The sequence below is a fragment of the Carcharodon carcharias genome (genome assembly GCF_017639515.1).
Source record: "Carcharodon carcharias isolate sCarCar2 chromosome 33 unlocalized genomic scaffold, sCarCar2.pri SUPER_33_unloc_1, whole genome shotgun sequence".
In the NCBI taxonomy this organism is placed as follows: Eukaryota; Metazoa; Chordata; class Chondrichthyes; order Lamniformes; family Lamnidae; genus Carcharodon; species Carcharodon carcharias.
The window spans coordinates 982,582-997,561 of record NW_024470690.1 but is presented as its reverse complement, the minus strand read 5'-3'; the positions used below and the strand labels follow the sequence as shown (position 1 = coordinate 997,561).

The 14,980-nt window shown below is 51.1% G+C and overlaps 1 protein-coding gene across 9 annotated transcripts in view; it reads right to left on the bottom strand.

Moving 5' to 3' along the window:
- Positions 1-14,980, bottom strand: part of gps2 (G protein pathway suppressor 2) — a 36,960-nt gene that overhangs the window by 15,394 nt on the left and 6,586 nt on the right. For 5 of the 9 annotated variants that reach the window (XM_041181351.1, XM_041181352.1, XM_041181347.1 and 2 more), the window contains exons 5-9: positions 11,883-12,041; positions 11,526-11,605; positions 9,214-9,290; positions 6,443-6,611; positions 5,274-5,360 (exon numbers count right to left, since the gene is read on the bottom strand). In XM_041181351.1, coding sequence (XP_041037285.1) covers positions 5,274-5,360; positions 6,443-6,611; positions 9,214-9,290; positions 11,526-11,605; positions 11,883-12,041 — 572 coding nt within the window. The remainder of the gene's footprint in view (positions 1-5,273; positions 5,361-6,442; positions 6,612-9,213; positions 9,291-11,525; positions 11,606-11,882; positions 12,042-14,980) is intronic. The other 4 variants (XM_041181355.1, XM_041181356.1, XM_041181349.1 and 1 more) reach the window with 3 other exon arrangements.

The window sequence follows — 14,980 nt, the reverse complement described above, 5'->3', positions numbered from 1 at the left end:
AAACACCCACACCCACACACCTGTACCTGCAAACACCCACACCCACACACCTGTACCTGCAAACACCCACACCCACAAACCTGTACCTGCAAACACCCACACCCACACACCTGTACCTGCAAACACCCACACACCTGTACCTGCAAACACCCACACCCACACATCTGTACCTGCAAACACCCACACCCACACACCTGTACCTGCAAACACCTACACACCTGTACCTGCAAACACCCACACCCACACACCTGTACCTGCAAACACCCACACACCTGTACCTGCAAACACCCACACCCACACACCTGTACCTGCAAACACCCACACCCACACACCTGTACCTGCAAACACCCACATCCACACACACCTGTACCTGCAAACACCCACACCCACACACCTGTACCTGCAAACACCCACACCCACACACCTGTACCTGCAAACACCCACATCCACACACACCTGTACCTGCAAACACCCACACCCACACACCTGTACCTGCAAACACCCACACCCACACACCTGTACCTGCAAACACCCACATCCACCTGTAACTGCAAACACCCACACCCACACACCTGTACCTGCAAACACCCACACCCACACACCCACACCCACACACCTGTACCTGCAAACACCCACACCCACACACCTGTACCCGCAAACACCCACACCCACACACCTGTACTCGCAAACACCCACACACCTGTACTCGCAAACACCCACACACCTGTACTCGCAAACACCCATACACCTGTACCCGCAAACCCCCACACCCACCTGTACCCGCAAACACCCACACCCACACACCTGTACCTACAAACACCCACACCCACACACCTGTACCTGCAAACACCCACACACCTGTACCCACACCCACACACCTGTACCTGCAAACACCCACACACCTGTACCCGTAAACACCCACACCCACACACCTGTACCCGCAAACACCCACACACCTGTACCCGCAAACACCCACACCCACACACCTGTACCCGCAAACACCCACACACCTGTACCCGTAAACACCCACACACCTGTACCTGCAAACACCCACACCCACACACCTGTACCTGCAAACACCCACACCCACACACCTGTACCTGCAAACACCCACATCCACACACACCTGTACCTGCAAACACCCACACCCACACACCTGTACCTGCAAACACCCACACCCACTCACCTGTACCTGCAAACACCCACACCCACACACCTGTACCTACAAACACCCACACCCACACACCTGTACCTGCAAACACCCACACCCACACACCTGTACCTGCAAACAGCCACACCCACACACCTGTACCTGCACACACCTGTGCCTGCAAACACCCACACCCACACACCTGTACCTGCAAACACCCACACCCACACACCTGTACCCGCAAACACCCACACCCACACACTTGTACTCGCAAACACCCACACACCTGTACTCGCAAACACCCACACACCTGTACTCGCAAACACCCACACCCACCTGTACCCGCAAACACCCACACACCTGTACCCGCAAACACCCACACCCACCTGTACCCACAAACACCCACACACCTGTACCCACAAACACCCACACCCACACACCTGTACCCGCAAACACCGACACACACCTGTACCCGCAAACACCCACACACCTGTACACACAAACACCCACACACCTGTACCCGCAAACACCCACACCCACACACCTGTACCCGCAAACACCCACACACCTGTACCCGCAAACACCCACACCCACGCCTGTACCCGCAAACACCCACACACCTGTACCCGCAAACACCCACACACCTGTACCCGCAAACACCCACACCCACACACCTGTACCCGCAAACACCCACACACCTGTACCCGCAAACACCCACACCCACACACCTGTACCCGCAAACACCCACACCCACACACGTGTACCTGCAAACACCCACACCCACACACCTGTACCTGCAAACACCCACACACCTGTACCTGCAAACACCCACACCCACACACCTGTACCTGCAAACACCCATACCCACACACCTGTACCTGCAAACACCCACACCCACACACCTGTACCTGCAAACACCCACACCCACACACCTGTACCTGCAAACCTCACACCCACACACCTGTACCCGCAAACACCCACACCCACACACCTGTACCCGCAAACACCCACACCCACACACCTGTACCTGCAAACACCCACACCCCTGTACCTGCAAACACCCACACCCACACATCTGTACCTGCAAACACCCACACCCACACACCAGTACCTGCAAACACCCACACCCACACACCTGTACTTGCAAACACCCACACACCTGTACCTGCAAACACCCACACCCACACACCTGTACCTGCAAACACCCACACCCACACACCTGTACCTGCAAACACCCACACACCTGTACCCGCAAACACCCACACACCTGTACCCGTAAACACCCACACACATGTACCTGCAAACACCCACACCCACACACCTGTACCTGCAAACACCCACACCCACACACCTGTACCTGCAAACACCCACATCCACACACACCTGTACCTGCAAACACCCACACCCACACACCTGTACCTGCAAACACCCACACCCACACACCTGTACCTGCAAACACCCACACCCACCTGTAACTGCAAACAGCCACACCCACACACCTGTACCTGCACACACCTGTACCTGCAAACACCCACACCCACACACCTGTACCTGCAAACACCCACACCCACACACCTGTACCCGCAAACACCCACACCCACACACTTGTACTCGCAAACACCCACACACCTGTACTCGCAAACACCCACACACCTGTACTCGCAAACACCCATACACCTGTACCCGCAAACCCCCACACCCACCTGTACCCGCAAACACCCACACACCTGTACCCGCAAACACCCACATCCACCTGTACCCACAAACACCCACACACCTGTACCCGCAAACACCCACACCCACACACCTGTACCCGCAAACACCCACACACATCTGTACCCGCAAACACCCACACACCTGTACACACAAACACCCACACACCTGTACCCGCAAACACCCACACCCACACACCTGTACCCGCAAACACCCACACACCTGTACCCACAAACACCCACACCCACACCTGTACCTGCAAACACCCACACACCTGTACCCGCAAACACCCACACCCACACCCACACACCTGTATCCGCAAACACCCACACCTGTACCCGCAAACACCCACACCCACACACCTGTACCCGCAAACACCCACACACCTGTACCCACAAACACCCACTCCCATGCCTGTACCCGCAAACACCCACACACCTGTACCCGCAAACACCCACACACCTGTACCCGCAAACACCCACACACCTGTATCCGCAAACACCCACACACCTGTACCCGCAAACACCCACACCCACACACCTGTACCCGCAAACACCCACACACCTGTACCCGCAAACACCTACACCCCTGTACCCACAAACACCCACACACCTATACCCGCAAATACCGACACCCACATACCTGTACCTGCAAACACCCACACCCACACACCTATACCCGCAAATACCCACACCCACACACCTGTACCCGCAAACACCCACTCCCACACGCCTATACCCGCAAACACCCACACCCACACACCTGTACCCGCAAACACCCACACCCACCTGTACCCGGAAACACCCACACACCCGTACCCGCAAACACCCACACACCTGTACCCGCAAACACCCACACCCACACACCTGTACCTGCAAACACCCACACACCTGTACCCGCAAATACCCACACCCACACACCTGTACCTGCAAACACCCACACACCTGTACCCGTAAACACCCACACACCTGTACCCGCAAACACCCACACCCACACACCTGTACCTGCAAACACCCACACACCTGTACCCGCAAACACCCACACACCTGTACCCGTAAACACCCAGACCCACACACCTGTACCAGCAAACACCCACACACCTGTACCCGCAAACACCCACACCCACACACCTGTACCTGCAAACACCCACACACCTGTACCCGCAAACACCCACACCCACACACCTGTACCTGCAAACACCCACACCCACACACCTGTACCCGCAAACACCCACATCCATATCTGTACCCGCAAATACTCACACCCATACACCCGTGCCCCCAAACACACCCACCCACACACCTGTACCCGCAAACACCCACACACACCTGTACCCGCAAACACCCACACACCTGTTCCCGCTAGCACTCACACCCACACACCTGTACCCACAAACACCCACACACCTAAATCCCCAAACACCCACACACCTAAATCCCCAAACACCTACACACCTAAATCCCCAAACACCCACACACCTAAATCCCCAAACACCCACACACCTAAATCCCCAAACACCCACACACCTAAATCCCCAAACACCCACACACATGTACTCACAAATACCCACACACGCCCACCTGTGCACACACCCCTACACTCACACATACTCACATACCCGTACTCACATCCCCAGGCCCCGTACTCACACCCCCAGGGTCCCTGTGCTCACACCCTCGTATAACCGCACCCGCACACTTACTTGCCCACCCGCTCACCCAGTCACACACATGGGCAAAAACATACATCCAAGATGAAAGGTTACCCTGTGATGAGGGGTTGAGTAAACTGGGTTTATATTCTCTGGAGTTGAGAAGAATGAGAGGTGATCTCACTGAAACATGTGATATTCTGAAGGGGTTTGACAGGGTGGACGCGGAGAGATTGTTCCCCCCACCTCCCCGGGCTGGGGAATTTAGAACACGGGGAACAGTCTCAGGATAAGGGGTCGATCATTTAGGACTGAGATGAGGAGAAATTTCTTCACTCAAAGGGTTATGAATCTCTGGAATTCTCTACCCCGGAGGGTTGTGGATGCTCCGTTGTTGAGTATATTTGTGGTCGAGATATGGGTTTTTGGTCTCTGAGGAAATTGAGAGACATGGGAAGTGGGCAGGAAAATGGAGTTGAGGTAGAAGATTGGCCACGATCGGACTGACTATCAGAGCAGGTTGACGGGCTGAATGGTCTCCTCCAGCTCCTATTTCTTATGCTCCTGCTTCCAATAATTACCAGTGACTCCTGGGGAGAAAGCACGGGGATGCACATGGCTTCAAGGCAAGGAGGGGTCTGGGCTGAACTGGGATCACCTACCCTGTTGAATAGCTAGCTGGTGCCAATCACATCATGCCAACAAGACAGACACCAGAGATCCCCAGTAGCTGGCATGAGCTGCTGCCTCTCTCCTTACCTTGTTGAGGGGTGAAGTGCCCATGGACAGCATACGCAGTCTGCTGATGTGGGATGTACGCAGACATTGCCTGGAAAGCAGAAGGCCCTGATATATAAACAAAACAAGAGTAGGGTTAACAACAACAACAACTTGCATTCAGACAGCACCTTTAACAAAGTTAAACGATTCTTCAGAGGAACAATTACCAAACAGAATTCAACACTGATCTACACCAGGAGATAGTAGGACAAAAGTTCAGTCAAAGAGGTGGGTTTTAAGAAGCATCTTAAAGGTGGAGTGGGGTTTACGGGGGTGGGAATTCCAGAGCTCACTGTCCTATTTCAGAAAGCCAGTTGGTAAAGGATAGAACTGAGGCCAATGTTTACAGCCTTTCACTTTATTTACAGTTATGCACATTACAAGCACGCATCCCCTCATCCAACAACCAAGCTTTAGTCTGGGTCTCTTTCCAGGAGCTTCGAGTAAATGCCTAGTTCACACCCGCAATTCATCAACAATTAAACACAATTAGTGTATAATTAACACTTGGGGGCCAGGCAACTGAAGGCCCCCCTTTTAAACCCATTTAACCTTTTATCCAACACAACTCCACTTTCCAACTATTTCACGATCCATGGTACTAAGCTCACCCTAGGCCACAGGTAGAAAGGAATGAGGGAGTGTGCTGTCCATTGTTTGGAGCCAAAAAGCTGGTGAGAACTGAATTAACCCTGGGAAAGGGAGGGTGGTAGTGCCACAGGTACAGGTGACCTCTGTGTTCCAGACCAGCTGGACATAAAATTCTGTCAAGGTCCAAGAGCTGGGCTTGATCTCCCACTGGAAGGTTAGAGCTGGAGATTGCAGAGGGTCTCAGTGAAACATTGGTGAGGTGGGTACTGCCAGCCCAGAGAGAAAGAGGCTGAGGGTCCAAACCCCAGCGCAAGGGGAGAACGCCCTGCAATAGGCAATCAATCAAACCAAATAACCACACACAAAGCACGGCAAGGGGTCACCCTGTCTCAGCGCACAGTGAGGGGGAGAGACACCCTGCCTCGCTGCGGGAGGGGGGCACCCTGTCTCACTGCAGGGTGGGGGGGGGACACCCTGCCTCACTGAGGGAGGGGGACAGGCTGCCTCGCTGTGTCCAGTGTGTGTGGGCTCGGTAAGCGCAGAAATAGCTGACTCACCTCGAAGCTGTTGGCTACTGGCGTAGGTGACAGTCTGTCCCGGCCCGTACGGTGGTCCATGTTGTGTCTGGCTAACTGGGTAACTGCTATGTCCTGACTGGCCAGTCTGGTACTGTGGATGGTCTGTTTGTGCAGCTGTGAATCCAGCCTGTACCGTGAATGCACGGCTCTGGGAAGAGAAAGAGAGAGATTGAGACAAAGAGAAAAACCAAGTGAGAGGAGGAGAGACACCATGTAAGGGAATGAGAGAGAGAGAGAGAGAGAGATTGAGCGAGTGAGAGTGTGACTGGTCAAGCAAGAAACAGAGAGAGAGAGAGAGAGGGGTGTAGCCTGAATGAGACAGATTGAGATTCAGCAAGAGAGTGAGACAGACCAAGCAAGAACCACATTGAGCCTTAGAAAAGTTACAATGCAGAAAGAGGCCATTCAGCCCATCGTGTCTGCACCAGCCAGAGCGAGGGAGAGAGGGAGCGAGCGAGGGACAGAGGGAGCGAACGAGGGAGAGAGGGAGTGAACGAGGGAGAGACAGAGCTAGCGAGCGAGGGACAGAGGGAGCGAGCGAGGGAGAGACTTAGCGAGAGAGCGAGTGAGGGAGAAACCAAGCGGGGCCGGGCCGGTGAGTGAACGAGTGCGCGGGGCTGAGCGAGCGGGCGAGAGCGTGGGAGTGCGAGGCTGAACAAGCGAGCAAGAGAGTCAGGCCAAGCGAGTGAGTGAGATTGAGTGACAGAGTGAAACTTAGCGAGAGACAGCCCAGGTGAAAGGGAGAGTGTTTGGGCAAGAGATAGAGATAGGGAGAGAGGCACACAGTCCAAGACACACTGAGTGAGATAGAAAGAAAGGAGACAGGAAGAGAGAGGGAGTGAGGGAGGAAGAGTGAGAAAGGGAGTGAGAGCATATGAAGATAGAAATTAGGAGCAGGAGTAGGCCACTCAGCCCCTCGAGCCTGCTCCACCATTCGATAAGATCATGGCTGATCTGATTTTACCTCAACTCCACATTCCTGCCTACCCCGATAACCTTTCACCCCCTTGCTTATCAAGAATCTATCCAGCTCTGCCTTAAAAATATTCAAAGACTCTGCCTCTACCACGTTTTCAGTGGGAGAGTTCCAAAGGCTCACAACCCCAAAGGGATACAACTCATTACCTCTGGCTTAAATGAGTGACCCATATCTTTTAATCAGTGACCCCTCGTTCTAGATTCTCCCACAAGAGGAAACATCTTCTCCACATCCACCCTGTCAAGACCCCTCAGGATCTGTGTTTCAGGCACTCTGACTCTTCTACACTCCAGTGGATACAAGCCTATCTGTCCAGTCCTTCCTCGTAAGTCCATTCCAGGTATTAGTCTAGTAAACCTTCTCAAAACTGCTTCCAACACATTTACATCCTTCCTTAAATAAGGAGACCAGTACTGTACAGAGTACTCCAGATGTGGTGTCCACAGTGCTCTGTATAACTGAAGCATAACCTCCCTGCTTTTGTATTCAATTCCCCTCGCAATAAATGATAACATTCTATAAGAACTAGGAGCAGGAGTTGGCAATTCAGCCCCTCGAGCCTGCCCTGCCATTCAATATGATCACGGCTGATCTCATTTCGGCCTCAACTCCAATTTCCTGCCCTCTGCCCATAACCTTTCAACCCACTACTAATTAAAAATCTGTCTATCTCCTCCTTAGCTTCCTAATTACCTGCTGTACCTACATACTAACCTGTTGTGATTCATGCACTCGGACACCCAGATCCCTCTGAATCTCAGAGCTCTGCAATATCTCACCATTTAGATAATAAGCATCTTTTTTATTCTTCCTGCCAAAATGGACAATTTCACATTTTCCTACAATATACTCCAGATTTTGCCCACTCAACTAACCTATCTATATCCCTTTGTAGGCTCCTTATGTCCTCTTCACAACTTACTTTCCTATCTATCTTAGTGTCATCAGTAAATTTAGCAACCATACCACCTGTCCCTTTAACCAAGTCATTTCTATAAATTGTATAAAGTTGAGGCCCCAGCACTGATCCCTGTGGCACACCACTCATTACATCCTGCCAACCAGAAAATGACCCATTTATACTATCTCTGTTTCCTGTTTCCAATCTTCTATCCATGCCAATATGTTACCCCCTACACCATGAGCTTTTATTCTCCCCAATAACCTTCGATGTGGCACCTTATCAAATGCCTTCTGAAAATCTAAGTACAGCACATCCACCGGTTCACTGAGAGAGAAAGTAAAAGATACGGAGACACTATGAAGAGAGAAAGAGAGAGAGAGAGAGAGAAATTCCTTTCATGACCTCAGGGCACCCACAAGCACTTTCCAGCCAATGCACAACTTCTGAACTGTACCACTGTTGTAATGTAGGAAATGGGACAGCCAATTGACACACAGCAAAATCCAATCCATACAACCAAGTGATAATAACCAGATAATCTGTCTTTGGTGGTGGTAATGGTTGAGATTTGTGTGGTGGAGCTTTGAGGCCCTCAAATCGCATTTCAATTCCCTTTTTGTATTCATTGGTTTGGAGGTCTCACCAGAAAAGGAGCACCCTAACAGGTGTTGCGAGTTATCAGGCTGGACGATGCACTCCAGCCTCTGGACTGGAATCCATGACTGCCTGACTCAGAGTCAAGAGGGTTACCCACTGAGCACGTGCAATGGTTTGAAAGGCAAAGTCTGTAGACAGTGTCTCACTAACCCCACTTCGAACCTGTACTCCAAACTCACCGAGGCTCAGCCAGGCCTGGAGAAGATTTACCTGTGCTATGGCTCCCGATGGGAACATCTGCGATTTCGGCCGATCTCCCAGCAGCCCCCCTGGTCTCCCGTGGCCTTCTGCAGGACAAGAGGGGGCGGGGGGGGGGGGGAGGAAAAAGGTGAAATGTCATCTCCTCTTGGTGTCTGTCAGCGCTGAGGGGCCGGGGTGGGGGGGGGGGGGGGGGGGGGGGTGGGAGGAGGTGAAGGCAAACACCAGCTGGTGTCCAATCAGATTGTGCATATTTCAGACCCTCTGCATGAAGCTTCCTATGGGCTGCTCACACTGTATTAACAACGATTCTAGTCAGAGGCAGGTAACCTGTCTGGCAACATCAGAGGCAGGCAGCTCCTCAGGTCAATAGCTAACACCACTTAGTCACACTGGAACATGGTCCGAAAGGCTTCTTGGATTTTCCAAAATACCCAGTTTGTGCGTCAGTAACACCTTTATGTTTATTGAGCTCAATGTTAATTGCTGTGAGCACAAGGGATAAGCAGTGAAGAAATGTTGAAATAACACAGTCAGCCAGCCCTGCTGCTCCTGACCCCAGTTCTTGCTCAGCAGGAAGCGAGTTTCAGATGTGAGTAAGTCTAGACTGTGATACCCCTCACTGTTAGTCAGCCTGCTGTCATATCCTGCTGGATGCAGTGTACTTCGGTGCACACCTGGACACAGTGCCTCCTTCAGGGGAAAGGGGTAAATGGATGATTGACAATATTGGGATAAAACATTGCCAAACTCTTCATGCACATCTGTGACCTTTCATAGGAACAGGAGAGGCCATTCAACCCCTCGAGCCTGTTCCCTCATTCAATCAGATCCTGGCTGATTCGTGTAAGATTATTAGATTACTAACCACAACTCTATCTTCGCTCCATCCTTGGTTCCTTAACCTTCAATCCCCTTCCCCAATAAAAATCTATCAAATCTCAGTTTTGAAATTTTCAGCTTTTGAAGGGAGAGAGTTTCAGGTTTCCACTCCCCTTTGAACACTGGAACGTAGAGTAGGGGTAGGTCATTCAGCCCCTCAAGTCTGTTCCACCATTCAATAAGATCACGGTAGCCTCAATGCCATGTTCCTGCTTACCCTCATAACCTTCGACTCCTTTGTCAATTAAAAATCTGTCTAACCAAGCCTGGAATTAATTCAATGAGTCCACTGCTCTCTGGGGATAAGGATTCCAAAGACTAACCATCCTCTGAGAGAAATGTTTTTTCCTCATTTTCATCTTAAATGGTAGACCTCTTAAACAGTGTCCCCTGGTTTCAGTCTCCATCACGAGGGAAAACATCCTCCTTGTATCTGCCCTGTCCAGTCCCCTCAGCATCTTATATGTTTCAACAAGATCACCTCTCATTCTCCTAAACTCCAATGGACATAGGCCCAGCCTGCTCAACCTTCCCTCATAAAATAAGCCCTTCATCCCAGGAAGGAGTCGAGTGAACCTTCTCTGAACTGTTTCCAACACAAATAAGCAGATCAAAACAGTGCATACTTTTATGAAAAAGTGCTCTAACCCCCTTGTTCTGGGCTCCACTCCCACAACCAGAGGAAATAGTTTCTCTTTATCAAACTTATCAAATCCTTTAATCATCTTAAACACTTCGATTAGATCACCCCTTAATCTTCTAAACTCGAGGGAACATAAGCCTAGTCTGGGTAACCTGTCCTGGAAATTTAACCCTTTTAGCCTGGTCTCATTGCACCTTCTCCAAGGCCGACCTATCCTTCCTAAGATGTGGTGCCCAGGACTGAACCCAGTTACTCCAGATCGCATCTGAGCAGGGCTATGTGCAACTGAAGCACTTTTTCAATTCCAACTCTCATGATGCATGTAGGAGACACAAAAAGTTCCAGAGGAAGTCACTCGACTTATATCCCCCTCGATTAAGGGAGGGATCTAATGGAGGGTTTTAAAATGATTGATGGATTTGATCGGATTGATAGAGAGAAATTGGGGGGGAATGCTGGAGAAGTCCAGAACGAGCGAGTCCAGAAAAAGGGGGCAGAAGCCAGGCCATTCAGAGATGGTGAAAGGGAGCACTTCCTCCCAAAGGAGAATGGAAATCAAGAACTCTCTCCTCTCAAAAAGCTGCTGGGGCTGGAGGTCAACTGGAAATTTCAAAGCTGAGATTGATAAATTTTTGTCGGGTAAGGGATTGAGGGTTAATGGAATCAAGGCGCTAGGTAGTGAGATACAGAGCAGCCCTGATCCAATTGAATGGCAGAAGACGTTCGGGGGGCTGAATGGCCTCCTCCTGTTACTATGATCTGAAGTGGCTTAAAGGCTGATGGGTGACAGTGACCTTACCTTGTATATTGATCAGATGCTGACTGGAATGGACAGCCAGTGCCTGTGGGTAGGTAGCCTGGGTCAGGGTGTTCATATCACTAGAATGAAAGACACAAGGTGCAAAAGTAATCACACCGTTTGCTCAACTGGTGGAAGCGTGTACAAGAACGACCCAGTCACCGTGCTGATCTGCCTGATCTAAACCAGTTGGCAGGGAGTAGTGCAGCTTCTACAATTTGTCCCAATAGTCCTGGGCTGGTGGGCGAGGCAGGACCAGCTTGCATTCCTACCGCTGATCACTACTCCATTGGGGATGCCGCTGAGTGACGCCTTCCACATCGAATAACCTAGCCACACAACGCCACCTGGGCTCACCTGTAAAGAACGGCTGCATTGGTGAAGTACCTGGCCTGGCGGTGGTACCTCAGTGTTCTCGAGGGAGGCTGTTTGTGTCTGCAATGTTTCACAACCCTCAGAATGTTCCAAAGCACTTTGCAACCAAAGAAACGTTTTGCAAGTGTAATCACTGTTGGCCTGTTGGAAATAAGGCAGTCAGTCTGCGCACAGCAAAATCCCACAAACAGCAGCGACCGGGTTATACTGTTTGAATGATAAAACTATTGAGCAGGAACAGGGGGAATGCTCCTGCTCATCCATAGCAGCAGTGGGATCTTTCTGTCTACCCGAGACAGCAGTTTCTCACCTGAAGGGAGCAGCAGTCCCTCGTCAGTCTGGATTCTGAGCACAGGCCTTTGGACTGAAGTATGAACCTTCTGACAATAATTCTACCCACTTAGCCTTGGATGTGCCTATGAGTCTTTTGGAAGCTGCACAGTACACAGTCGAGCTGGCTCTGTGAGAGGTAACTGTACTGTACATGGCTACCCTCCATGGTCATGTCATTACTGACATCCTTTCTTTCACCTTCAATTTGCGCTTTGCCACTTTCTTGAGGCCGTTCAGCCCCTCGGGTTTCTCCTACCATTTAGTTAAAATCATGGCTGATCTGTATCTCTATCCCATTTACCCACCTTTCTCCAGATTCCCTGGTTTCCTTCCTCAACAAAAACCTATCCATCTCAGTCTCGGAAAAATTCCAATCGAGCCCAAGCGTCTATTACCTTTTCAGGGGCGTGAGCTCCAGATTTCCACAAGCCGTTGTGCAGGACGCAATTACAACCTGCATTTATATAGTGCCTTTAACATAGTAAAACATCACAAGGCAACAGTGCAAGTGATGGGATTTAAGGAGAATCCTAAAGGAGAAAAGAGAGGTGGGAGAGAGCTGGAGAGGTATTTCCTGGCCTTGGGGCTCAGGTAGCTGAAGGCAGAGCCACCAATGCATAAGGGATGCGCAAGAGGCTGGCTTTCATGGTCTGCCTCTAATCTTAAGGTTATGTCCACTTGTTCAGGAGTGAGAATCCTCCCTCACGCCACTGCAGTGAGTGAACTGCCCTTGCTTGGATCAGTTAACTCACCACAGACCCTAATACAATCCTAAGCCATCTGATTTAGTCACAGAGCCTGGTGTCAGTTTAAAGCAGAATCCTTACCTGACACTGGATCTTATACGGCTTCAAGTCCCACACCAGCTGCCCTCCCTCATGGCCTAGAGAACCAGTTATGATGTCAAACCCCTGACTGCAGATAGAGGGGGAAGGTCTACCAGCACCATCTCAGGGGGCATGTTATGACAGGGTATTAAATACAGGCCTTCCTGACAAAGAGTACTTGAAAAAATAGATAAGGAAGGTCAGCCCAGTGAAATGATAAAGAGTCAGGTAGTCCTGAATCACAATGTGGGGAGCAGGAGGCTGTAATTTAATCAGGCAGATTGGAGAAGCATCATATCTCCTGACTCTGTCCACCATCAGGAGTGTGATGGAATACCCTCCACCTGTCTGGGTGAGTGCAACTCCAAAAACACTCAAGAAGCTTGACACCGTCAGGACAAAGCAGCCCCGCTTGATTGGCACCATATCCACAAACATTCACTCGCTCCACCACCGACGGACAGTAGCAGCAGAAACTCACCAAGGCTCCTTAGACAGCACCTTCCAAACCCACGACCACTACCATCTAGAAGGACAAAGGCAGCAGACACATGGGAACACCACCACCTGGAAGTTCCCCTCCAAGTCACTCACCATCCTGACTTGGAAATATATCACCGTTCCTTCAGTGTCGCTGGGTCAAGATCCTGGAACTCCCTAACAGCACCATGGGTGTACCTACACCACATGGAGTGCAGCGGTTCAAGAAGGCAGCTCACCAATACCTTCTCAAGGGGCAACTAGGGATGGGCAATAAATGCTGCATTATTAAATTTAAAATAGAATATCAATGCAGCCTGTGAAAGTCATCTGAACTCAGATAAGATTACTGCTTCATTGGGAGTGCCTTTTGATTAATTATACCATATACTACACAGTATCACTAGGCTATTGGAAGGTTAATGCCAACTGCGTATCAGCAGCTGGCAGCTGGATAGGTATGTGGTGTAGCAGGTACAGTGTAGCAGGTACAGCTGGATAGGTATGTGGTGTAGCAGGTACAGTGTAGCAGGTACAGCTGGATAGGTATGTGGTGTAGCAGGTACAGTGTAGCAGGTACAGCTGGATAGGTATGTGGTGTAGCAGGTACAGTGTAGCAGGTACAGCTGGATAGGTATGTGGTATAGCAGGTACAGTGTAGCAGGTACAGCTGGATAGGTATGTGGTGTAGCAGGTACAGTGTAGCAGGTACAGCTGGATAGGTATGTGGTGTAGCAGGTACAGTGTAGCAGGTACAGCTGGATAGGTATGTGGTGTAGCAGGTACAGTGTAGCAGGTACAGCTGGATAGGTATGTGGTGTAGCAGGTACAGTATTGGAGCCGCAGCCCCCAAAGGTACATATTCAAATCAGACCAACAGCACAGGAGGCTGCACCAGGGAAAATTGATCCATTTCACACATCAATTCGAGAGCTTTTCAATGATTCGTGTCATTTTAAATCTCATCTGCTGGTGTCAGTGTGACAGGAGTAAACTGGTGAGCTTCAGCATTGAGCTGACGCAGGTGAATATACAGGAGCAAGGTGCTCCACAGTCGAATCACACACGCGGCCTTCCTGAAGGGAGGCCAATTCCCTACAGCATGTGTGCTGGATGGGGAGTACATAGGGTAGGGTCAGGCTTGGTCACGATACCTGTGTTCCCACCCACCCCCAAGCCCCCCCACCTCACACACAGGCACACCCCCCACACACACAGGCACACTCCCCCACACACACAGGCACACCCCCCCCGACACACAGGCACACCCCCCCACACACAGGCACACACCTCCCACACACAGGCACACCCCCCCACCACACACACACACCCCTCAACACACCACCTCCCACACACACCCTCCCTACGCACAGACACCCCCCCCACATACACACAACCCACCCACACACAAACAGGCACACACCACCCCGTACACAAAGA